At 43.5% G+C, this 27059-nt stretch overlaps 1 protein-coding gene across 2 annotated transcripts; it reads right to left on the reverse strand.

Moving 5' to 3' along the window:
• Positions 1 to 436: 436 nt before the first annotated feature.
• Positions 437 to 25638, reverse strand: NT5E (5'-nucleotidase ecto). Of its 2 annotated transcripts, none has more exons than XM_056342497.1 (9): positions 25519 to 25638; positions 19633 to 19855; positions 14201 to 14389; positions 9821 to 10018; positions 8118 to 8269; positions 6231 to 6339; positions 5294 to 5443; positions 3588 to 3788; positions 437 to 1870 (listed from the first exon to the last, which is right to left on the reverse strand). In XM_056342497.1, exons 1-9 carry the CDS (start codon positions 25579 to 25581, stop codon positions 1713 to 1715), a joined length of 1443 nt encoding a protein of 480 aa, XP_056198472.1. In that variant the 5' UTR covers positions 25582 to 25638; the 3' UTR covers positions 437 to 1712. The 2 variants fall into 2 exon arrangements, with proteins under 2 accessions (XP_056198472.1, XP_056198471.1); XM_056342496.1 differs by lacking the exon at positions 25519 to 25638 and adding an exon at positions 24356 to 24857.
• Positions 25639 to 27059: the final 1421 nt, after the last annotated feature.

Below are 27059 nucleotides of genomic sequence, written 5' to 3' on the forward strand. Positions count from 1 at the left end.
GTTTGTCAAAAGAAGGCTGAAGTGTTATTTCTTTCTGGGTATGCCAAAGGATTTGTTACCTCTTCAAAACTGGTGTGCAGGTGCAGCTTGGCCTGTAAGCGCACTCTTCGTTACTGGTATTACATTGATTGGAGGAAGACCACTCTGTAAATTAACAGCTTTAGGGACTGGTAGTGACAAATCAATCGATGCCGTGTTGTAACTAGTAGTGTGTCAAGGTCAGTTGGTGTTTGTCTCCCCGTTCTAACACAAGTTACCTAATGCCGCTGCGTAGCCCAGATCTTTTCAGGCACAACCCTTGAATTTATGTGGAAAATAATGGGGTCTTGAAATTTAAACATACTGAGTGTTTATCTTAATGCACCTCCTCCTTGAAATCTGCAGGTGCAGTGAATTTAAGAGGTGAGTAGCTTTGGTCTGAAGAAGTATAGTACGCTTTCCAGAAAAACAAAGCTGGTTTATTCAAAACACCGATAGGCAGTTTAATACAGCAGTAAACAATACGGAAACACATTGATGTTGAAATTACAAATGTGAACAATTGTAGAAAAAAAATCGTTTGCACTCATTTATAAGCCATCACTTCTCGATAAATTGTACAGAAACGTACACTTAGCATTTAATGTGTTCTGATTTTATACTCATTAGCCTCTTACAACTGTGTATTTTTTAACCACGGTCTTTCCATAGCAGGGACGGGCTTTTGAGTTATGATCACAAGTGTCACAAAGCCAGGTTATGCTGCAAAAAGCCCCATTGCTGGACTACTTCCAAAGGATGCCACAGCGCTGCAGGAGTCGCTGCATGTATCCAGCATTCCCTCTGAACGTCACAAATAGGGTAATGGGCAGGAGTCCTGTGCTTTGGTCTTCGGAAAAAGGTTTAAAAGTGAGCATATTTATATGAAACGCAGTCATAGACTGTGTTCTCACTCTAGATACAGTCCCCAATTGTATATATTCAATTTGAATATATTCAAATTGAATTGTATATATTCAATTTGTTATAAATGATCAAAATAAAACTAAGCTTTCATCACATCCTTTATGTTTTCCATTAATAAGTGAGATGTTGCATCTTCAAAAGTCAAATGGGAAAAAAAATAATTGCATGTAAACAGACTTCATACTTTGAACGACACTGAGGTTAATCCAGGTCTTTCAGGCACTGGTGCAGGTATGATAAATATGACTGGAAGCGAAGCAGAATTATTAGACTGAAAGCTTTAACGCTGAGCAGAAATCAAAGAAAGGTATATACACCTATAATAAATCCATTTCTAGAAGCTTTACATTACTGGAATCAACTCAATATCTAAAGCGGGTAAAAGAATTTTACAAGTTAAAAATACCCCATTTGGGTGAGTGTGGTGGTTTTACGATGGAGCATTAGTATTCACTGGAAACTTTGCTTCTTGAAACCTGGAACTGCCCTGTGGGTACCTGCTGCTTCAGACTAAGAGAAGTCACGAATTCTGTCAACTCATTCTGCACAGTGTGCTTCAATGACTCTTAATGCAGAGCTTGCGCTGTGTATTTTCATGTATCTTAAAGACTCTTCAAAGACAATGGCTTGTGCTGCTTACTGCTGACGTGCAGAAACCTACACACTTGTTCATTTTCAGGTGTAGAAAAGAGAACTTTTCTCTTTTCCCTTCATCAGCATCATCTCTCCTCCTGCCTCCATCCAAACAAACACACAGTGACCAAAACTCAAGTATGCAAGAATATTACAGTGATCAATACAGAAATCAGGGTAAGGCTTGCTTCAATAAGACTTCCAGAAGAAAACTTTATTCGACCTTCAACTGCTGGGTAAACTCTCTTCATTCTCTGAAGGTAACGGGAAACAACCTCAATATCAGGTTCACCTAAACAGACAGAAAAAAAAAAAACACCAACAAAAAAAACCCCCCACAAACATGTTCTCTGCAGCAGCTTTGCTCTTAATCAAAATTTAAGAACCTGTCTAAAATTGCAGTTTTAGCTCAAGTCTTGAAGTGTTTTCTATGGCTTCCATGCTGAATCGGTACCCATCAAGGCAGCGCAGGGGTGTGGAGAGTTTTCTTGTGCATGGGTAAAGTATCTGTGGTGGTTTGTAACCAGAATTTTTGGTTGCAACTCACATTTTCCCCAGACAAGAATACTCTTTGCATTGTCTGGCTTTGTTGTTTTGCATCTGTTCCAATAAGTAACTGACTGATAACACTTCCAGTCAGATTTAGGTAGACTGTCTCCCACCTGTTTGTTTGTTTGTTATAGATGTGGCAAAGCTATCGCTTACACCTTTTCAAATTTAGGTTTACTTTTTTTTTTTAAAGAATTATTTCTAGTGTGTGCACACAAAAGTATGACGCGGATTTTCTGCAGTCAGACACACCCTCCTCGGTCCCTGCTGGCAACCATGTCGCAAGCTCTTTGTAATTGCAAGATCCAAGCTCTTACAACCCTGAAGTACAACACTTCCACCTTAAAAGTAATTACTGTTTTGCCCCTCTGCTCTACTGGGAGCCTTTACCAGAACCTTTCAAGTTTTTTCTTCTGTTATTCCTAATGATTTCTCTCTATGTGAATTTGTTTCTGCACACACCGCTATTTAATGAAAACTACAGCCTTCCCAAATGTACAAGCTGTAGGCTGAATTTGATGTAAAAACACCAGTCCTACCTGTAAGACTCAACTTTAAATTGAAATACTCTGTAGAACCACAAAACCAGTCTGTAACAAAGGTCCATAGGGGAATTCTTTTTTTGATAAAAGAACTCTTTTACCATCCAGAAGCAGAACATAGGAAATCGAAGTTCTGCAAAATGTAGATATGTTCCTAGAAGATATTTTTTTTTTTTTTTAAATACAGCACTACATCCTTTTTCTGTTTTCAGAAATAACGAAATGTAATCTCGAAATTTTTTCCAAGTTTCCCTTTGGCCTAAAGATGTGTGTCAGTTGTATGAATGCTGCATTTCTAACCGTTTGCGTGCAACTTCAGAGGATCTTAAGCCAGCATTACAAAACGCCTCCTCTCCACCTCTCCAGCATGCTGCTGCCTGCACAACTTGCGAGAGTCCCACGGCTTGCAGAGGGGCAGGCTCGTTGCCGCAGAGCAAGTCAGCAACTTTCCCCTCGCCCTCTGTGTTGCTTGCCTGAGCTGCATGTCCTTTAGTAGCAGAGGTAACGATTCTATCTTCACAAATACCTCTCTCTATACAGTGGAAAAATAAGGTCTAAATAAAATAGCACCTTTCTTTTTGATGCATTGTTTAGTAAGGAGTACAAGTGCAAGGTAGGACACATGATATGAACTCTCCACAGTGCGTTTTTTTGCTTCTTTTCTGATTTATCATGACCTCAGAACTGCTCTCTAAGCAGTGCTAAATTGGTACGGCTGTTTCTCTTTGAAGTTTTTGTGATTTAACTGAAGAAGAATATAGTTGCTGGCTACGACCAAAACTAGCCATCCAGAGCAGTCAGATTAGAAGCAAATTTAATCTCTACAGTAAAAGCAACAAGCCTGAGACTTGTACTACAAAAAGATCTTTTAACTTCTGGGAATTGTTTGTCTGCTACCCTGTTGGTGCCCATACTTACCTTTAGTGTACCCCAGATTTTTGTCTTTCAGCATATGGTAGCCATCTCCTCCAAATAACATATAGGATGGAAGAGTCACATTGTATATTTCATCCATCTGGAGGGGGACATAGGCTGGGACGCGGCAGGCGGTGCAAAGCACTTCTAAGTTCATAACTCTGCTTCCTGGGGCTCTGGAGAGATCGTAGACCACATGGATGCCTACAAAAATACACGTTTGAATGCCACTCCGTCTATGGAACACACAGGGCTAGAAGCACCGTCCTCCACCATCTTCGGCTGATTCTTTACATTAGCTTCTGTGACTGAGAGGTTGTATCATTCTGAATTATACCAGTTAACACCCCATTTTTCTTGCACACTACTGAACTTTTATGGCAAGAAAATTCATGAGATTAGAGAATTACCGAAGCACTGCCCCGCCTCAGTTACTTATCTGACTGTTCTCGTCACTGTTCCACAGAAGGAAATGACTAGTCATGGGATTAGGATACTGCAAGACAAAAATACCTTCCCTTATTTCTGTAGTCATACATTTTTTCATTCCCCTGGCTTGTCGCCTGAAATGACTCCTTTTAAAGCCAGCCAGCCACCCTAACTTAGCAGCTATTACGGATAATAGGTACTGTCCCGAAAAAAGCAAGCCAGGGCAGGGCTGGAAGTTGCGGTTTCCAGGCCTGGGGACGCCTGGGCCCCTAGAACAGCACTGCCACGGATTTGCTGATCAGGAGGCACTTCAGCTCATCCAGAGCAGAGAGGCTCTGCCAGCCCTGCCCCTCTTCCTGCCCTGGATCTTCTCTCCTGAACCCTGTCCAGTCCCCTGGTTACCTTCTGGTTCTGCGAGAAGGCAGCAAGCAGAGGGGCTGCTCCTGCTTTACCTTAGCGGTTCCTAAGAGCACGGTTAACTTACTGGTGAGACACGGGTTGTGTCCTTGGCCTGCGGGGATCCTAGATTGCACGGGGTAGTGCCCCCATCGCCAGGCTACGCGGGGGGAGAGGCAGGAAGGGGGGGAAATCCATCAGCCCCCGCCCCTGAAGTTTAGTTTTTCCACTAAATAAACAATAAAACCTGCACTGCATCACAGAGAGACCAGGAATAAACATGACTGTAGCTAAGTACACGTCTGGATAAACATATGGGAAGCTGCAATTCAAGAAATGCATAGGTTTTTTTAATATTAACTGTTCATCCCTACATTATTTAGAAATTCACTAAAGCAATTCCATAGCCCACTTGGACTACCCCTAGAACCGTCAGCAATCATCAGACAATCGCACAAAAAGATTCTGATAAGCTGACATTTGGCAATAACCGGCAGAGGCATCCCGTCCGGGATTTCAGGTAGACTGGCAGTGAAGAAGCAAAACCCAGAGTTTGTTGTAGCTGTTACTGTGTTACAGCTACACTCAATTACATCTTCCTGTAGCTAAGTGAAGTGTTAAACTGCTGCCGTTACAGGTTACTGAAACAACTGGGAATGCTGTCTGTGCGGAAGGGAACAGCGATGGCCGGCGTGCTGCAGCAGCTCAATTAAACGTACACACGATACACAGCATTAGTTAGCTGGCATGTGCGAGGCACGGGGCTAAGGTGTAAGGCCGACTTGATTTCCATTCTTACAGAGGCTTCCAGGAGTGACACAAACAAGGCCAGCAGAAGGGATGGCTGGTTTGGAAAACCGAGACGAGGAAAGAAGAAAACGTACCTCCAACCTGCAGCAGCTCTCCGCTCCCTCTTCCGTATCTGTGCACACTGTGCTCAAAAGCTTCTTTCAGAGTGGAGCCTTTTACTCTTACCAAATCGAAACGACCTCCAAATGGCAAAACAGAAAGCAAATCTTCCACAGTAATGCTACCTGGGGGAATGAGACTTTATTTACTTCTTTCTTTCTAAGTTTACAAAATTATTTTAGGATTGTTTAACAGTACATTTTTGACAAGGAACGTGGCAAATACAATTTAAGAAAACGAGGGCCACTAGAGGTGAGAATCACACACATTGTCCCAATCGAAGAACCTGCATCTTTATCAAGTATCAACACCAATAAATCCGAGTGTGATGTAACTGCAGGTATTGCTATTCAAGTAACTCTAGCGGAAGAGATCACAAACCGCCAACCTAAGATGAAGAAGAAACACAGCTATTCTTACTAAGTCAAGCAATTTTTCCAATCGCTTTAAGATTTACTTACATAGTCCTACACAAAGATTTAGCTAAACAGAAAAAGGTGTTTGATTTCAGGTTTCGTTTATGTGACAACAGGAAAATAAAAACTGTAAAACCTTAGCATTCAGAAAAACCCCAGAATTTACTTATTCTACAGCAGACAACAGAAGGCTCCCAGTGGCCACACCGGATGACACTCTACAGTAGGTGGTGAAGAATATCCGCTTTTTTCCAAGGACAGAAGGAAATTATAAAAAGCATTGTGTGCAAACAATGCTAGTAAATTTTATTAATGTCAGCCTGAGGGCAGTCGTGCTGTAATGATGGATAACCACTTGAGAAAGTTTGAAATCGCTTCCAAACACTACGCAAATCCCATCAAAACAAGCTCATACCTAACACTGTATTCACACTTGCTTGGTAACTTGATTCTCCCTTCCAGATAAAGCTGTCATCGAGCTTGTAATTTTACATACCGTTAGTGCTCTCTTCATCAATGGGTGACCGTATCCCACCTCCATTCAGGATGCACATCGAAACATGGTTCCACGACTTTTTACCCGGACGTCTGACGTTCTCATAAAGCTACCAAAGGAAAATGTTTAAACTGATTTTTAATCTTCACTTAGTCTAGGCTCTGGAAATTTACATCCAATACAACCTGAGACTGAAAAGAGACAAAAAAGGTTTTATATGTTCTTTGACATCAACTTCAAAGTTACTCTCTATGGCCAGATCCGTGAGATATTCTGCAGTTTGTAACTCATAATCAACGAAGGGATTGCAAGTCTCCAGTTCTGAGCGGAGGCAGTTTAAAGCAAGGGCTCACACAGTACTGTTAGCAACGTCACAGCCTTTTCACATTTGAGTTCCTTTAAAGTCCTTTGTAAAATGCCATCTGGGTCTGTCAACCTTTTATTCTGAGATTCTGGGCTACTGTTGGAGAAGCATCACTGAACTAAGTGGACCTCTGTTTCGACCCAGTACAACCACTCAATCAATCTTCTAAATTTCTCAGTCTCTACATTTCCCAGGACAACTCTAAATACTAAAGCCCGTGGAACAGGCTGTTTTTCACCTTGATGCCCCTGAATGCACGGCAGGTGAGAGGAAAGCAAGTGTAGAACTGGTGAGGCAAAGAACATGAAGGGTAATCTGTGTGTCCACTGGTGACTGCAGATGGTTGTCTAGAAACATCAGTTTAACTAAAGTAGAATATGACCTCCCAAGACAAAATGTACAGCAAGAAAAACTACAGACACCTGAAAGAGTATGGAGTTACTTTCTTTAAGGCTGAAAATTGCCAAAGCATTTGATCACGTTTGTCAACTAAAAATATAACCGATTCTAGCACGAAGAAAAAGCAAGGTGCTGCAATTTTAGTAGAACTGTATGCAGAATTCCCAAATCAAATTTGCAAATTATACCATGAACTATGAACTATTTTAAGGATTACAATAAAAGAGATCACATGGACTGGATAAACAGCTTTGGGGACATATCTAAATGAAAATTCATTCTTATTAATTGGCTCCTGACTTTGTGGCAATGCTGCTGGACATTTATGGCAATGCTAATTTTCTGGAAACGGCCACATTAGCAACGTTTTTCCCTGGAGCACCGAAAGGAAACAGTGCTGCTGCGGGACAGTAAAACAATCAAAACCAGCTAGTTTAAAAACTGGAAGTGACTTCTCATAAAGAGACTTTCTGGTGTTACATGACTGTTAAAGCCCAGCGATACTGTCAGGACGCAGCAGGGGCCAGTGGCTCCATCTGGCTCGGGGTGCTGGGGGCTTTTAGCTCTTCTGTGCCTGGCTGTGTGTGTGGCCTTTCCCCCTCCTTTGCTTCAGCTGGCACCTTTTGGGCTCTTCAAGGGGGACAATTCGTATGAGTAACTTTGCAGAAAACTACCCACGGTTTTTGTTGTTTTTTTTTTTTTTTTCCTGGGCTAGTGCGTTAAAAAGCAGTGACCGCAGAGCCCAGCGAGTGTAAGTGCTGTGAGCAGGGGGCTGGTAGCAGGACAGGGGAGGGGGAGGGAAGCCAGGCTCTCCTCCTCCCTTGAGGAACGGGCTCTTAGATCAGACTGCTATGTCTCTTGAAACTGCAGCCTCAGAGCCAGCTGTGAACAAGCCGTTCTCTATATGAGGATATACACAAAGAGTAAACTGCTCCTTACTGTATACAGCAAGATTCACTTACAGCCCTGCTTCTGCCAGATCTTTCTAGGGACACGCTAGATGTTACGGTGTTGGAAAGCGACACAGAGCCCACGTGCTGACAGTGTGGAGCTGGGGAGCATTTATCTAATAGCTCTGGAGTAACACTCAGACGTGATTGCCACCTGTAGTAGCAACATCTTACCACAGCATCACAGAGCAAATTTCCCATGTTACATTCTTGGAAACGGCATGCTTGGCTTGTACCGTTCAGGTAAACACTAGTTTTTCCAATTTCTTGAGAATAGTTCCCAAGGTTTTTCCTCCATTTTTCCACTTCTTCTTTAATGTGCTCATCTATAAAGCAGTATAAAAGTGTAAAATAAGCATCGTACATATCTCACATTAGTGACACTTCAATGAATACAGAGCTTAGGGAAAAAAACCTGGCTCTTCATAATCCTAAAAAGTTACACTTTCCCTAAAGGCTCTTCAAGCAACACAATATCTACACTCACTTTAAAAAAAGCCTGGAAAGGAAGCAGGTAGGACACAACAGTCACGTGAACAAGCCATCCCTGTGCCACAGCAAGGTTATCTCCTCTGTAACAGGTAAAAATATTTTTGCCCAGTCCAGCTCTAACCTCTGATTGATGGGGTTTCTAGCACCTACCTTGATAGGTGAGAGAATTTTTAATATACAAATGAGCTTGGTCTTTATTTGACAGCATATCTTTTTTTTTTCCTATTTATAGCTTCCTCCCCTTTAAGGTAGTGCTAAAAGGCATACTAGCTCAAATATCAATGTTAAGGAATAAAAACTTTATAGAAATTAATCCTCTGTGCATATCTATCTGCCAGGTACAAATCTAGTTCTTTCAGAAAAAAACCCACATACAGAGATTGTATATACAGACAGATAATGCCACAACTGTTTTATATCAGCGATTAGTTTTAAGCAATTTGCCACAGAACTGTCAGCAATGGCAACATTTATAGAACAAGAGCACCTACGTATCTGAATTTTTACTGAACTTTTACTGACATCAGAGAGAGAATGCAAAGTCTCTTTACATCATCTCATTACATTAACAGAACCTTTATTGACATCAGAGAGAGAATGCAAAGTCTCTTTACATCGTCTCATTATATTAACAGATCACTGAGAATAACATAGAGAATAACACAGTAGATAAGAATATCTCTAAACAAATAATTTTTAAAGGATTGATTTTATAAAAACTCTGGTAGAACCTAGAAAGTCTGATAAAAGCTCAGAGCTTCATACAGCAAACACTGGACAAGAAACAAAGACTAAAGAACCAGCTCCAGGTAATTACAGAGCTGACAAAAAGCAGGTAAAAGAGTTTGAATAGTTATGAACAGAAAACAACAGAGAGCCTCTCCTCCTCCCAGTTCTTGAAATGTTTCAGAGCTGAAACACTGAACACTCAGCACTGAAAACAAGAAGTCGTGGGTTTCTATATTGGATCTGCACATTGCCAGCGTATTCAATTTTTTTTGTGGAACATTTCCACTTTCCTATGTTGCCCTAAACTCTGCTCTGAAGAACCCAACCTCTGGCAAAACAGTGTAAATTAGTCCTCAAAACGTTTTAAATCATAATTACAGGACTAGCTGAAACGGGCTCTGCTAAATGGTGAGGTAGCGCATCACCAGAGTTCCTATAAAAAACATACACTAAATTTGTGTATATTCAAAGGCCACTGTTCAGAAAGAGAAACAAAGGCAAACGGGTACGACTGTGACACAGCCTGAACCCTACACAGAGGGGACAGCAAGCTCAGGAAGAAATCCCAGTTCTCCTTCCACGTCGTACTGTGTATTTAACGTAGTAACACTCGTAGTAGAGTGCTGCAGGCAAATTCAAAAATCTAGCCCACGTACCTTCAGGAACACTGCTGTCCAGCAGAACGGGGTTTCCAACCGCTTCAACTACGTTTCCTTTCTCGTCAAATGTAACATTTAGGTAACCGAGGTACTTTCCATAAGCATAAGCTTGTACAACTGGCACCTTTCTCCCATCATCTGAGTCAACCATGAATGGATACGGGCCAGCTGGCTGTTCAGTAGAGGGTGGGGTGCCTGCACAAAACACGCGTGTAAAGCAGGTCTTCAGCTCATGTGACCTTCAAGGAATTACTAAAACGCCACATCAGACGTTTCTCAGCCTCAGAAAAAAATCCGAAGAGGGTACGAAGCAGAAACAACAATGAACGTATTGGATGACAAGCACACATTTGATTGTTCAGTTATGTTATTTTGTAACAGACAACGCTGTTTTCAGGCATGGGCTCTAATAACTGCCACAGTGTTTTTTAAGTTGTGACAGCACACTAGTCCGTGACATCATGTCACAATAGCAACAAAGGAACTTTTCATTCCAATTACTGCAATCCAAACCTCTCAGTAACGCACACATACCAGCGTCTGGCTGAAAAGTTTATTGTTAAGCCTTCATGCTACATTATTCTGCATTGGATAGAAAATGAGAATGTTAGTAAGACATACAAAGAACTTCTTGATAAGAAAAAGTCTAAACCATTTTTATTGATAATCTGCAGTCAGAATGCCAAGAACCAGTTCCATGAATCGGTGCATCTACCCAACTGATTGTTTTATCAACTACATCAAACTTAGCCTCCAAAATTTCAGACAGGCTGCAAACCCTCTGCAAAAGCAAACTTCATTACCATTAGAGTTATGTGGTCATGGATTTAAAACTCATTAACCTGCAAAGTCTGAAGGGTGACTAGATGCAACACTTGGAAGATTAAAGCAAGGCATTTACAGAAAAAGAAAGAGATCTCGTCTTAATCGGTATAGGCTACCGCAGGATTTAGAAACCACTCAGGGGAGGAAAGCAGCAAAGTGCACAGCCCAGCTCTTGTCACAAGGGTACCAGCCTTCTCCCTGTCTCCTTGACAATATTATCGGAGCAGTTTGGCTCCCCCCTGTTACTCCTATCAATATTTCTATTCCAGCACCAGCTCTGAAAGGCGTCATGGGCTGCATGGCCGGCCCCACTGCAGAGCCCCCTCAGAGCCGACTGCTCGCTCCTGTCCCACAGCCGGCGGCACTTCCCACCCCTGTGCCAGTGATGGCTGGGTGCCAGTGGGGCAGGGGCACGGGAGGGCAGCCGCAGAGGACACGGATCCAGAGGAAAGCAGGATTTTCACTCCACTGCTCACAGAACAACCCGTTTCCCTCCATTTACAGTTGTTTATGTAATACGAAATCCTGCAATAAGCGGCATGACAAATGTTCCTCCTAGAACTCAAGTATGATTCATATTTATCTCTGATCCTCCTCCAGGGAGAACGGCTGTAACAAACTACAAGCTGAACCAAATTTACCGGAGAACTAGTTTTTCTACTTTCAGCCTGGCTGACAGAGTCGGTTTCTTGTTGGTACCTCTGCACTATTCAATATTTATTTTCAGAAGAATTTACGAAATCCTGCAGCCAACGAGAATCCTGCAGGATTTATGCACACAAAACTCATGCATACATCTCAGTCAAAGGGCAAGATGCTGTTCCATTACAAATGTACAAATTCATACCGGGTAACTGAAGAATGTATAATACTTTCCTGTTTCCTTGTTTTAGCTAATACACTGTGTTGCCAGAACATCCCTTCTGATGAAAAACAGTGATTAAAATACTCTACCCTAAAACTACCATTACTGTTTGAATCACTTCTACAACCCAAAGCACACTTGAACAAGTCAAGACATTTGCTGCATGATCTGTGTATAAACTGGAGATTTGCAAACGTCTTAGAGACAGATAGGTTGGATTAGTCCAAGGTTAGGCCCTTAGATCAAGATATCTCTGCAGAGGTGTCTGCATGGGAGTATGTCTCTCGACTTCCATGACAGCCAGAGATTCAGCTGATAAGTTGGTACTAACCCATGCAAACCAAGTTGAAACATTTTCCCAGATTCTGCTGCCAGTTATTGATTACATCTCTTTGTTTAAATGAGAATTTATAGGCCTAATGTACACATAGAAACACACGCAGACACTTAAAATTAGATGGTTTACTCTGCAGTCAAATCACCTCCATAGATGTGGCTATTTCATTGTGAATGTTGGCTGACAGCTTTGGCTCGGAAAGGAACAGTTCACAAACGCACGCATGGTGCTCCTGGGCAGAGCAGCAAGTGCTTCTCAGCAATTGGAATAAAAATTATAGACTCGGACCACATTCTGTCACAAAACATATTTTGACTAAATAAGTGGATACATATTTTTGGATGTTATCTCCCCCAGATATTTCTTCTTATTTTTTTATTTTTCTCAACTGTCCAGTGTTAAAAAAAAAAACCAACCAAACAGACTTGTTTTATCAAAACAGTGCATCCCTTGAAAAATGGACCAGAACCTGCTGAGGACTTTAACCCAAGGACTGCAGTCCCATCCTGTGTGCTCCGTCTTGCCTTGTGAATCTTGTACATCTTCAAATGGGGAAAGATGGAACAGCTAGACCTAGTCTAGTCTGAGAGCTGGGTACTCTCTGGGATGACAAGAGATGTGCACGTGAACTCCTACAGATCTAGACAAGTTGTGAACTCGGGTATCTCAACTCCTGGAGCACTTCAGATCATGCTTGCAAGTTAGGAAGAGTGGCACCTCTTTGGACCACACCCAATAGAGCATTTTGACTACCACCTCAAGGCACAAAGTGTCTACAGGCACTGACCTGTGCAAAAGAGTCTGGATAACCCATGATGAATGCACACTTTGAATACTGCGTGCATCCTTGATTTTCCCATCTCAGAAATAATTCAATAAAGTTGCTAAAAAATGCCACCAGTGGGCAGCAGGCAGCACAAGGACAAAAGACCCAGGTTTTTTGGTCTCTCATCTCAGCAGGATGTGCAGGTCAGTGGTGGAACACCCTGCCACTGGCTGTTGTGAAGGCTGAAGGCAGTCAAGAGGAGATGGGGCAAGTTCAGGGAAGAGAAGTTCCAGTGGGGGCAAGAAAATACCAAGACACCACTTCTGGCTTGGGAAGTCCCTGAACTGCAAGGTGGTGGGAGGCTGCGGCAGATCTGAATACAGCACGTCCACAGACCTGTCCACTGCTCTCTCACAGCTCCCCCTTGGTGACTCTTGGAGACAAAAAATTGGGATGGTCAGTCCTGTTGTCTGTTCCAGTTTGGCCACTCCTCTGCTGCACCCCTATGCTGAAGTGCAGCCTCTTGACTTGTAGGTAGGCATGTCAATGTTCCAGCTTAGTGATCAAAGTTATTCCCTGAGGCCAAATTCAAGAGATATCCCCAGCTGTTCAATGTATAACTGTAGCATGCAACTGTTTCTCTTTAACAAGTGGGATAGTAAAAGGTGAAGAGCCCAGATAAGACCAAAAAAAAAAAAAGCATGAGAAAGTGGGAGAAGATGAACAGAGAGAGGAGAGGATGAAATGGACAGTGCAAAACCTTTAAGTGGTTGAGTTCCTAGGGTACATGGTGCTATCGCTGTGACTAGGGCACAAGGGAAATTTTGCTGAAAATTACAGAAAGCTCCTGTTACAGTCTCCACCAGTTAATGAAGTTTCTGCTAAATTTAATGATCTATCTTTGATGGTTTAAAAAAACCTCACCCATCAGCCTTTCTTCTACTTGTGTCCTTATAAATCAACATACGGAAGGCAGCAGCACTGGAGAAGCTGCTGATGGCAGGTTTTTTTCCTAAAGTAGCATTGCTGCGTAAGAAATCAGATCAACAATGTTTATCTCTGCAATGATGTCTACCTCTAGGGAAAACAATAAAGTCCGAAGTGAAAACTTGGGAAAAGATTTTTAATGGCAAAGCTTATGGAGACCTATGAATACAGAATCAGATTCTACAGAAAATCAACGTCAGTATTACTTCTGAATTCTTATATGATTGATTTTTTTGGTTAAGTCACACACAAGTTTAAATGTAAACATCTCATTTACTCCTTTGTATGTGTGCACTTGAAACAGGTAAAACATGTTTGGCAGTAATTTACCAGTATTACCATCTTTGCTCCTCTGTCCCACTTTGTATAGGTCACCTCAAAGATCCACAGCATTATGGAACCTCTCAGCGAGTCAGGGCACTTCTTGCTCACGGACTGTTTTAATTTAGTTTCTTATGGAAGTTATAGATAGGTACTAGCTATGAATCTTGCCCGGTACAGCCAGCAGTAAAATATATTTGTGGAACTTCTCTCAGTTTAAAAAGAAAGAGTTTCAGCTTTGCTTTAGAAGCAACATTTTAGCAAGAAGTAAAATACCTGTATAGAGAAATGTGTTTGTATGTCCTCCAATTACAACATCCACTCCTTTCACTTTCTGGGCAATATCTTTGTCCACAGTAAACCCAGAATGTCCTAGCGCAATTATTTTGTTCACTCCCATAGCAGTGAGTTCATTCACTTGTACTTGCAGTGATTCAATTTCATCTTCAAAGATTACATCATCCCCTTTAAAAAAAACAAACAAAAAACAAACATGAATGTATTTACAAAGTACCTTAATTACTAGTTTTTAAAAAAAGAATTTATATCAGATACTATTTTGTATAATTAGTGGAACTTTAAATGTCAGTAGCTTTCAAAGGCCTGTAGTTGGTTCAAGCTCCTGATCGAATTTGATTTTCTCCGGTCTCTCAGGAGCACCTGTGTGCTTAGACTAATACAACATTCCTGACCTGAGCTGTATGTATCTGCCTATAGTAAACAAGTTGTAACTCCATAAAAAAATTCTAGTGACACCAATTGTGGGATCAAATTAAATGGCTTTTATTATTTAACTAAAGAAGGGAAACTAAATATATGTGAGTATAAACATTTGTATTGTACTAGGAAGTTGTTTTTTTCTCAAATAATATTTTTGAGATCTTCTATCTTCTCCTGAGTTTAATCTCTCTCTTACTCCACACTCATTTTGTTCTTTCCCTTCCCACTACAGCACACACACCCACCCACCCTGCTTTAAACAGCAGTTTCTTCAAAGTCCTACACTAAACTCTAAATTGCCTTTTTGCACATATTATCTCACCTAATGTGACCCACTCTCAGTAACACCGATACAGCACAGTACACAACTGAGCTACCACGCTGAAATAAGAACATAAAGAACAGGAAGTCTGGAAAAGAGAAACCTTTTCCAGACCACAATGTTGGGAAACTCACCACTTTTCTGCCCGGTTTCTGTGCCTGCTGAAACTCTACTAACATGACAAATAGTTACAACAGCACTAGACAAACATGTACTTTTATCCTGGGCACAGTGTTTTGGGTTGCACAAAAGGACTTCCTATGTAAAAGGCTAATTTCTTTGTCAAAGTTTTGAGAATAGAGTTTACAAACAAGTCAACAAATTGTAATCCAAAAGTTTCCGGTGAAGACAACCAAGTAACATTTCTACCAATCCCCTGCTCTACCTCTCCTTCCTGCAGAGTTTTTTGATCAAGCCATTTTGAAATACGCCTTTTGAGTCAAAAGATTTACATTATTTCATAACAAAGGGAGAAGCGAAACGAATCCACAATCCAGTGCAAAACGTTTCAGGAAATAAAGAGGAAGCTGCTACAATGGAAGAGATAAAAGAGGGTTACATAAACTGGTTCACCACCACGCCCATTGAATAGTTCAGTTACTGCCAGAGGGAATCTCTGTTATGCACATTGTGGAGTGAATTGTGCATGCATCCCCACATTTTCTTCCCGTGGACCTCTTCTTAGAATCAAAGAATCATAAGTTAATTGAGGTTGGAAGGGACCACCAGGGGCCATCTAGCCCAAAACCTGCTCAGAGCAGGAACTCCAAGCCAGATGAGGACGCTCAGGCTCTCGTCCAAGCAAGGCGAAATTCCACAACCTCTCTGGGCAACCTGTTTCGTGGCTTAACCACTCTTACCGTGGCAAATTTTTTCCTTATGTCCCACCATAATTTCCTGTGGTACTGCTTGAGCCCATTGTTTCTTGTCCTTTCTCTGTGCCCCTCTGGGAAGAGTCTGTCCCTCTGTTCTCTATAAACCCCCTTAAGACAATGGCAGACTGCACTTAGTGTTCCCCCTTAGCCTTCCTTCTCCAGGCTGAAGGAAGCCACCGGCCGCAGCCCACCCCTCTTTATACATCTTGTGCTTGACAGAATCTGGGCCTGGCCAGAACTAGTGGCTAAAGAGGAAATCTGAGGAACGCTCCTTGACTGCAGGCCTCTCGCGTGCTCATCTCACCACCCACGGACCAGCTACGACAGCCATGCACACCATGGTGTGGGGACCAGTTCTGTAAAGAGGGCTCAGCTCTCTAAACAAAGAGCAAGAGCGAGCCACCGACGAGCTGTGCTAGCCCGCAGTTGCCCGCAGGCTAACTTCTCCCATGGCATGCAGCCAGGTGGCCCACGATAACCAAACCCTCCCCACCAGCACCAGCTCTGTTCCCCCTCATTAAAACAAGCCTACTTTCATAATGAGGGGAAAAAACAAGGCCTGTCCTGTGCCAGTAAATCCATCTCTCCCCCGGGACGGTTACGGCAGGGCACCGCCAACCCTGCCACCCAGCCACTGCCTGCTGCCCACCTCGCCCTCAGAAAGGGATTCCTGCTTGCGGGCTGCAGGGGCTTCTCGCACCCCCTCTCTGCGACCTAGCCGTGGCATCTCACACAGCTTTGCATCCCAGTCATCTGAGCGCTTGATTTAACTGAGTGGAAATGGGCCACCAGATTCAAAAGTTATACAGTGGGAAACTGTAAGCGAAATCATGCAGCGCTCATTTCTCTACGAAACCAGAAAAAAAGCAACATACTGCTTAGCACTCATCTGCACATTTTTCAAAACAATCTGAATTGAAATAAAGTGTCTATTTAAGTGTTAGTTATTGCTCATGTCTCTTTTTTTTCACCTCTCTTTCAAGGCGTTAAACTGACATGACATCCTCTTCTCTTTTTAGATGGGGTAGTGTTTCAGATAAAACATCCAAACTGTGCTATAAATGAACAAGGAAAAAGAAATGGCTCCATATTAAAAATATTATGCAAGCTAGCCAGAATAGAGTGGAATAAATGGAAATTAAAATTCCTTTTTAGAAAACTCTGCCAAGTTGGTAGTTTTAGTAAATATTTTGCTGCCTGTAGCGTTACAGAGTAAGTAGCTTTGGGTTTCCACTTAATACAAAAAGACAGCGGACTAAATGAGATGTATTATTTCATAGCACCAAATGTGTACGTAGCATCTCTCAGGACGAATAAAGACATCAACTATTTCATGGGGTTTAAAACATCGTTGCAGAACTAAAGCAAGTGAGCTGCTACCATCAAATACTAGAAAGCTGGTCTTGGTATTATCAGTGCAAAGCAAATACACAGACAACTCTATGTGCCAAGTTATGAACAATTCTTGCAGGATGTGGAAAAGCATTCAGCTGAGATAGTTGTATACAGCAAAACAGGGGAACTTGAGAAAAACTGCCAATTGGCTGTAATCTATAAATTGCGCTAAGAGTTTCCCAGTCCTACAGTTTCCAAACAGTAACATTAACAGGACCTTCAGCAGAGATTAACTTCCTTCACAACACAAACACTGAGATTCAAGGACTTTATACTCTGTTCAAGTACGTTGGTAGCTGTTTTAAGCAGACTATGAAAAGTACAAGTTGTAATTTCATGATTCTGTGGAAGTTCCTGAGAATTAACAACAGAAGAAATCACACTCAAAAAAGACTTCCACAAGAAGTTACGTAGGAATTCACATCTCAGCATTTTCAAGCTTCCTATTTGCCTTGAGAATGCTCTAAGTGTGTACAGCATGCCAAAGCAATTGAATTGCTGCTGAGTCTGAGAAAACTGAATCATCTGGAAGAAGTGTATGGAGATAAGGAAGATGCTGAACTTAAAGTTTGGAATGTAACTTATTCACTAAATTAAGGAATTAGGTTGATAACTATTTAGCCACTGACCCACCTCTGCCATGATTTTATCAGTCTGAAGGACTGCTAGGTCATGGGGGATATATAGTCACTGAGTTGTATTAACATCATATCCTGAATTCACATTTTCAAAGCTTCCAAATGTTCCTCTACACACTGAGAAGGAAAAGTGAGAAATTATAAAAACTCTGATCCCTATGAACGTTGCTGTTAGAATTCTCCCTGCTTGCTGCTCAATTACACTGTGGGATATACTTAGCTTAGGGCTGCTTCAGGTCCATCTACGGAGCTAATAAGCCTTCCCTTTTAATGCTGTTTTTCTAGTTGTGGTTATAACATCTGTTATAATGTCTCAGCATACGGAGGCATTCAGTACGATGTCTAGATGTTATTGGAAATGTATTTAAACATTTCCGAGAATCATTTCAACACTATCTGGATTCTCTTCTAGTATACTTATTTGAAAGAAAGTTAATTTGACGGCCTCACCACTCCAACATGGCTGTTCGGAATAAGAGCAGAGATTATTTTATTAACCCTTAATGATGAACAATATTGGTTGTCTCTCAATTTTTCAAACTTAGCGTGGTGTCAAGTGATATCTACCCTCATGCCCTCAAACACAGATGAAATTCTATTGCCTACACAAAATACAGATAAATTTGGTTTCTCACTGGGGGAGAAAAAAGGACTCTAAAAACACGTAACCGTAAAATAGAAGTGAGATACAGAAGTCTATTCTGACCTCAGACGTCCACTTCCTGATAGTTTAAACATACAGCATAAGAATTAAAAAGCACAGAAGGAACAGTTTTATATTCTAATACTTCCTCAAAGTATTGAATATTCTTTTTCTCAAGAGAACTACGCATTACTTCTTTATTACTAAGCCATGGAAAATGAAGTAATAATATGAAGGTTTTTTTCATTGTGGAAAAAGTATTACACCGGTGCTTAGTGCATCCCTACTGCAAAAACCAGGGAAGAAAGTCTGATTTTGTCAGAGGGGGGCTGAACTTTCACCGGTGAGGCAGTGACTCAGACCTCCTTCACCTGATTTAAACGTGTTTTTCATTCCAGTAGACCATTTTATTTTACTAAAAACCAAACCCTCAACAAACCCAAACCCTTAAATGTTCCAAAAAACAGTCAGAAATTGAGAAGTCTTTTTCCTCATCAACTCTAATTTTACTCATGAATGAAGCAATTGTGGTAAAAGTTGAATGGCTGTTCCTTGTGTAGTCTAATTTCTGGAAATATCTGAGAGGCTAAAAACATCTTGGGCAACTTCTGCTTGAAAAACACATATGAAGCTTTCCTTGCTTTTACTAAGGCTTGAGCATGCAGGCATCCAAGAGCAACATTTCAACACACACAGAAATGTCTTGGTTTGAACACATTTCACTCTAGAGACAAGCTGTATTGATGTTCTAACATTTGTTTAAATGGATAAATGACAATAAAATATAAAATAATACAAAATTTAAAACCCAAACAACAATAAAACCCCCAAAGCTACTCCCCAGCTCTCCTGCAATCTCGCTGACGTTCTTATATTCTTAGATAGTTCAGTGATCCTAAGTAACTCAGGTCTCTACGAAAACCGCTTTTAATGTTGACAAGCCTTTTCCAGTTTAAAAATCAGGCAGTTACAAAGTTGAATAATACAAGTAAATACTGATAAAACAACAAACTCCTCACTTTTCAGGTGCAAACATTCATCTTTGGATTCAAACAAGTGGGCAAGTAATAAAATAGTAACAAAGGATATAAACTTATATAAGAAAGAAAACATACCTGGCTGTGAAAGAAAAGAAGTTTCCTTTGTAGTGTATCCAACAATTCCTACCGATTCTGAGTCAAAACGTATTATTTTAAAAGGTTTAACATATTTCATCATTTCATTTCCTAGTGGGGTTTTCCCCTTAATGTTTGCACTCAGGATTGTAAAATTAGCATTTTTAAGAAGAGGATCTAATAATCCGCTCACACCTCCATCAAACTCATGGTTTCCCAAAGCCTGTAAAAAGCAAGAAGAAAATATAAGACCCTTCCTCCAGTATTCAGTCTAAATACCTTATATACCCTTCACGAGAGTATGTCTGAAAAACCAAAGTCTGTGTTCTAGGGGAGAAAACCCTATCTTGTCTAAAACAGCACATTGTTTCTCATGAACACAGAAATGGTTGGGGTTTATTAGGTTTAGCTTTTTGCTTTTCAGACTCTTACATCAACACAGATGTGAACAGTCAAAATCTAAAACCTAACAAGTGTTTGTAATCATATACCAGATTAAAATCCACTGGGTTCATCCTGTAACTGCAAGAAAGAGGATTTGCAGTAACCACAAAGGAAAACATGTATTTTGTGTACAGAAAATACTTTTTTAAAAAAATGCTGAAGAAAACGTTAAATGTCAAAGACAGTATTTGTTATCTTTGCATAAAACATGAATTTTAAGAGCCTGTGCTTGGACTACAGGTTTTTTAAACACATTTAGTTCACATCTAGTAAGAGTTCCTGTGTGCTTTAATATGTAACAAGAAATACCATTTTTGAGCCATTATCAATATTGTGACCTAGTAGAAGGTCCAGTGTTTATCAGCTAATCGCCATAGACAATCCACAGTAGCGGTGTGCAGAACACTGTAAAGTGCTAAGACCGTCACACAAAATGAGAGTTTATTAGCAAGGTAACTCCAACAAGATGAGAATGTTTAGTTGTTCTAGGCTGACTAAGCAGACAAAAATCGACTTACCCTAAAGGACCATGGAACTTCCTCCTACCCACCCCTTTTTCACACTCAGCTTAAGTCACCACATGCCTGTGCCTGCAGGTTTGCTGACAGCCAGAAAAACCTCCCTAGGCAGCAACCCTGCGAAAGTACAATATAGGCAAGAACCTTGCAGCATATTTAGGTGTTAGTGAAGGAAAAGATATAGCTATAGAAACATGGTAATAGTCTTAACTTGGTACATGGTAACTTGGTACAAGTTTTCAGGTGGCAGCTGGAGCAAAGCATGAAAGGGGTGCTGAAGCCAATGGGCCGACTCTCGCAGACAAAAGCGTGCTCATATCATTCTGAAGATCAAGTGGGGAAAGTCACATTCATCATCTAAAAAGACTTATGTATCTCTCTGCTCTCCTTAGATAAACAACTCCTATGCGTTTGTTCCAACTTTTATTCCTCTAACAGATTATATTAACCCTGATCACGTTCCAGCCCAAGCAGGACCTTGAAGCCACTACAGGCACAGAAGCTCAGTATTTCAACCAACTGATTGGCAACATCTTTCTTTTGGGGAGGGAGACAAAGGCTCCTGACTCCTCTGATCCCCATAGGCAGGCAGCCAATGGCCCCCTGGCAAAATCAGGATATTGGCATTAACTTGCATTGGCAACCAACTTCTCTCATTGATGCTAGTGAGAACACTACTCAGCACTGGGGAAGGAGCCAAGTTGTTTGCACACCGCTGGGGCACTTTTCCAAAAGAACCAAGAACTATCTTTAAGAAAATCCTGACTTGGGAAGGTACAATGCACCCCAACTATATTCCATTTCTAACTGTATTCTAACTGCAATCTAATTTGCTGTAAAAAAATAAATAACAATAAAGAATAACACTTTAAGGAAATTCATTCTGATGCTGACTGATGTTCTGAAAAGATATCCACAGACTGGCAGAGTGTCTCAGAATGGTAACAAGCTATTTCCTTTTGCCTGATGCATATGCCTTCTGTTCCTCCTAAATATACAATTAAACATCCCCCAAAAAGGTTGCAAATAAAACTTGCAAAAAGAACCACTTAAGAAATTTTTCTTTTGACTTGTATCTTGCATTTGGACTATTTCATGTCCATTAGGATACAAGCTTTGAGCAAAACTTTTCCCATGGTGTGGGTAAAGTCGTTCATGAGAAGTCACTTGTGGTTAATAATACAGTTTAATTTTTGATGCAGCTTCTCCTCTGGGGAGGAAGATGTGGGCCATTTTGGGTTCCTGTACCTAACTACCCTTATGCCCAGAGCTTCTAGGACTCTGTACCTGTGCAACGTCCCTTCACCAAAGCTGAATCCATCGGCCAACATTAAGTGTAAGTCACAAGGAGGAATAAACACAAATATTCAGACACACAGCATAAGATCATATAATCATCCTTTTCACAAGAAACTAGGCTAAAAATATTTCAAAATCAGGATACAAATTAGCAGAAGGATGCAACTTGTAAGTAAAACTAGAAGACTTCCATCATCCCTCTAACTGCTGCCTTTGCAGTACTTAATTTGGATATCGGTTTTCATTACACCAAAAAGCAAGGCTAGCACCAAGAAAATTTGGAAGGCAATACCTAGCTAAACAGGAGAAAATAGGCTTCAGGTGATAACGCGCATAAATGAGAAAAGGGCAAACCTAAAAAAAGGAAACCTGTCCCATTCGTAGAACAAACCTCTACTGCTGGCAGGCTGCCCTAAATCCTCCTATGGCTCCTGCCCCATGCTGTAACACCTTCTGTAATTCATGTTCCCTCTTCTATCCTGTTTGTAATCCTACTCCTGTATCACACTTCTAACCACTTGAGTAATCCTAACCCCTTCAGTTAGGGATGTGACTTCCCAAATTTAGCTTAAAGAAACACTAGCTCACCCTTCTGCAGCGTGGTGGCTCTTGCTTCCTGTGCTCCCCCCCCCCCCCCCCCCCCTCCCCCGCCATCACCCCCACTGCATGGTCCACTGACAGAAGAACCAAAAAGGATGCTGCAGCACTGCCCAACACTCAGCATCTGTTCTCAGGCTCTCTGGTAGCAGAGGAAAGGCGCTGAAGTGTCTGTAGCTTCTCAAGTCTATCCTGTCCCTTTCTATCCACTGACTATTCAAACTATAATATGCAGGACTTCCACAGACAGCAAGTGGTTGACTAATTCACCTAAGGCATTAGCCTCCAGTGCAAGGCTCTGGCTAGCCAGTATGGTGTGGAATTGATTTTTTAATCTTATTCTAATGCAAAAGCTCACTGGATCTCCTAAATATTCAGCAGATGCTTCCTACATAACATGTTTCTAAAACTGAGCATTAGTTCAATGCTGCTGATGCTGCCTGAAAGAATTTCTTCTTGTGATATGATCAGGAACTCTACAAGCTCCCAGCCTCCCCATGAACCAGTCAAACCAGGAAACGCAAGCCAGAAAACAACAGTCAGCAGCAAGTTTTTGGAAGAAAGGTAAGAAAAACTACCTCGAGCGATTTCTGCATTGCAGAAGCCCAAAGTGCTCCCCCAGCTCTCAGTCAGGATGAGACCTGAATGCACACACTCCTGCCCATCACCACTGGGAGGAAAAACCTTGTTAATATTAGGTTTGCAATTAGGAAACCGTTCATTAGGCCACGTGCACAGGGAGCAGTATCCTTCATAGACCTGTATGTGTAGTATGAAGTGTGTTCAGCTTAGGAGAGCGCACTGGAGCATCCCTTTGCCTTCCATAGCTGTTCTGAGGCAGAGGGAAGAAACGGGTGAAGCCACTGCTACCTGGGAAAGGGCCATCTTTCCAGAGAAAGCAAAGAAGATGAAGACAGAGGATGTGAGATGCACAGAAGGTTTTCCTCTCAAGATGTGAATTGGGATGAAATAAGCACACAGTCAATCTCAGACATAACTAATCTCTCTCACCTTTCTGGGGTTGTATGCAAGCAAAACAAGCCATGATAATTCTTTATATATTAATAGGCTATTGCCCTGAGACAAAAGATTTAAGAACATGGAATGACATTCCCCAATCTCATTCTCAAATTCTTCTACCTCCCTCTGAGCACTTGGACAACCAAAGGAGACAGAGTACAGAGTAAAGGTGTAGGACTGGCACTGTCTCAACGAGCTCCCTCACAAAGGTGTTGTTACAGTCCCTGTGCCACACACACAGAGCCCCCCAAACCGCATCATGATCACAGCTCTGGTGGGACTGGACACGACCAGGATGGGACTGATGAAAACCAAAAATCCTCACCCTTCAAAACAGCACTACCAACATGTGCCATCTGTCCCTTGCCGCTGGACCGAAGCCAGCGGGGCAAGCCGTGAGCCTCAGCCAGGGCTAATCCCTCTATCGCAGGCCAGGCTCCTCACCCGGCTTTGCCAGGCTGGCTTCCATGCCTCTGCTGACCGTCTCCAACAGAGCCCGTCCAGCCCCCTGCCCGCCCCGCCAAGGGGAGCTCTGCCCCTGCATCGCTGGTTTTCCTTGGGTGCAGCCTTGGCATCAGCTCCCGGTTTCTGGCTGCCAGCTCACGACTTCACCCGGCCGGGTCCCCCTCGCCAAGCACGTTGCTTCTCTTCTCCTCGCTTACCTCCCGGCCGCCTCCGGCCACGGTTTTAGCGCGTCCTACAGCCTTCCCCGTGCAACGCTGCACACTCAAGAGAGCGGCAACGCAAGAAACGGCGGCAGGGGAGGAAAGGGGGGCACAGACCCAGCACCCAGGGGGCGGCAGCCCCCCACCGCGCCGCTCGCCGCCTCCCCCGGCCCGCTTTACCATGGCATCGTAGCGCAGGAGGTTCATGAAGTGGACCGCCTCCCGGCCCCTGAAGCGGGAGAACCACACCGTGCCCTGGTACTGGTCCCCGGCGTCCAGCAGCAGCACGTTGCGGTGCCCGGCCCTCGCCGCCGCCACCCGCGCCGCACGGCGCGCCACGCCGCCGAAGCAGCCCGCCGTCCCCTCCGCGCCCGCGCAGCTCCGCGTCCCCGCGCCCTGCGCCTCCACCCGCCCGTGCACGTCGTTGGTGTGCAGCAGGGTCAGCCGCAGCTCCGCCGCCGCCGCGCACAGCACCGCCGCCGCCGCGCACAGCCGCAGCGCGGCCGCCCGCCCCGCCATGCCGCGGGGGCTCCGCGCCGCTCCGCGGGACCGGGAGAGGGGGGCGGCTGCGGGAGGGGAGGAGGGACGGGGAGTGGCGCGGTGGGGGGCGGGCGAACCGCGGGGAACGGGCGCAGGCCGCCTGGGGGAGCCCCGGCCGTGACCCGCCCGCAGCACGGGCGCGGGGGCGCAGGTGCCCCGGGGCTGCCCGCCGGGCGCGGGGCCGCAGGTGCTCCGGGGCCGCAGGTGCTCCGGGGCCGCAGGGGCGCGTCGGGCGGGCGGCGCCGCGGCTGTTGCGCGCTGCCCCTCAGGGCTCTGCGGGCGCCGGGCTGCGCCCGCCTGCAGCCCCGCTGCCGCCCTTCCCCACAGCACAGCTGCTGCCGGGTTGGGGACGGGCCCTCAGCCGGCTGCTGGAGGTCAGGCGGGATGAGAATTCAGCCAGCAGCGAAAGGACAAACTCCAGCGCTCGCAGGAAGCCTTGGTGAATGTTTAGTACGTTGAAAGGAGTTTCCAAACCTTCACATGAAAATGTTTTAAGGGTTCCACTCAAACTCTCTCCTCCTCTTTCTCCAACGATGCTTAAAGTAAGGAGTGCAATTTCAGCCCTAAAAAGAGTTATGCTGCTTTAAGAGTTGATTTAATTATAGCTGTAGTGTTTTCGGTGTAGACTCATGAATCGCTTTCAAGATTTTCTTTCCGTGGTTAAGTGGTAAGCTTTTAGCTGCGGTTTGGCATATGCAGCCTGGGGGGAAAACCTGCCAATGCCTTAAAGAAATAAGCAACTCATTTGGGGTTCGGCGTGGGGTGACGCAGATTTGGTAAATCAAACTCGCTGGTGGCCCCACCTGCTCCTTTAAGTCCTGTGTCCACAGTGTGGGTCCATGTCTTCTACCACTATTAACTGACATCTGGAGAAAAAATTTCTGATTAGCTTTTGGAGTGCTGTATCTTCCATGTACTTTCTTGCAACTTTTGGACAATTACACATTGTAAGCAGTAACTGACTTGTCGGTTTTTTTTCTTAGGAACTTCCCCACTGTGTAGAGAAGTGACAGTTTCTTACAGCACTACAGAGGCTGTACAAGTTGCTGTCTCCTTTCCGCCAGATGATGTCATGCCCCTGTTTCTTGGGTACCCAAAGTCCACAGGATGGAATCTGAACTCATTTGGTCTGTTTGTTTCCTCAGATGGCTGGAAAGTGAATGAACATGTATTTTCTTCCAGGATGGCTATGCTCCACTGTCCCCATTCTCCCATATGTGACTTGAATTAAAACAGCTGTGTGGTATCTTCTCAGTCCTTTGGATGGCTGCGCGGCGTACTGCCTACCCCATCCCGGGGGAATCCCTAATGGCATGAGCTGCGCTAGCAAAATCTGGAGTTGTGCTTACTCTCCTCCTCTTCATGTCCGCTTTGGCTGCACTTCCTTCCCCCACTAGCCTGTGCTGACAGCCTGGCTGGGATTCAATTCAAAGCCAAGGCACATTTAGGTGTCCACAAGTAGGTACCTACGTGTACTCCAGTTTGCTTTTCATTGTGGCCAGTGGAAATCTTGTCAGGACAGTCACTGGCACTTAAAGAGTGATCCGTTTACTCTACAGTAGACGTACCGGCTGGGATTCATCACCTAAACAAAGGTGCTGGTGCTGTTGGTGGTCTTCAGGTATCCCCCTAGAATGGAGGATCTTGTGTAGGTCTGGTGTCATATCTGCCAGCCTCAAGTGGCTGTCTTGGATGTCTGGATGTCTCTTTTTGGGCAACTGAGTGTCTTGTGCCATGGCTGGTCTGCTGGATTTCTCTTTGGGGTGCATTCCCTGTACTGACTAGATCTCCACTAATTTTATGAGTTTAAACAGCTCATCACATGTAAACACCAGTCCTGAGTTCAGTTGCACCCACTTTGCCCTGATCCGGTAGCCCTGCTCTGAACCTGCTAGGCAAACAGCAATGCCAGCATTACCAAGTGGACCAAATCTTCTAGAACCCATCTTCAGAAACAATCAGAATTATAGAATGGTTTAGGTTAGAAGGGACTTTAAAGATCCCCTAGTTCCAACCCCCTGCCATGGGGAGGGACACCTTCCACCTTCCACCAGACCAGGTTGCTCAAAGCCCCATCCAGCTTGGCCTCAAACACTTCCAGGGATGGGGCATCCACAGCTTCTCTGGGAAACCTGTTCCAGTGCTCACCACTCTCAGAGTGAAGAACAACTCTGGCCAGTCATTCTGCTTCTGGATGGCCAAACTTGCATGTATGTGCACACCAAACAGCATTTACCTCATTGGCATCTCTCTGGCCTTGTCTCTGGCCTCATCAGTCATTGTCCCCAGCCACGCTGTTTCTAAACAGATGCTGGTTCTGCCCACCACAGCTCTATGCAAACAC

This window comes from Falco biarmicus, chromosome 6 (assembly GCF_023638135.1).
Source record: "Falco biarmicus isolate bFalBia1 chromosome 6, bFalBia1.pri, whole genome shotgun sequence".
Taxonomy (NCBI): Eukaryota; Metazoa; Chordata; class Aves; order Falconiformes; family Falconidae; genus Falco; species Falco biarmicus.

What these genes read in the sequence shown, in the direction of transcription:
- NT5E (XM_056342496.1), bottom strand. Translation starts at nt 24,694, where the DNA reads ATGGCGGGGCGGGCGGCCGCGCTGCGGCTGTGCGCGGCGGCGGCGGTG. An exon ending in TTCTTTTCTTTCACAGCCAG is followed by an intron (nt 14,390 to 19,632) that starts GTATGTTTTCTT and finishes TTTTTTTTAAAG; the next exon opens with GGGATGATGTAATCTTTGAA. An exon ending in ATTTGCTCTGTGATGCTGTG is followed by an intron (nt 6,340 to 8,117) that starts GTAAGATGTTGC and finishes TTCCTTTGGTAG; the next exon opens with CTTTATGAGAACGTCAGACG.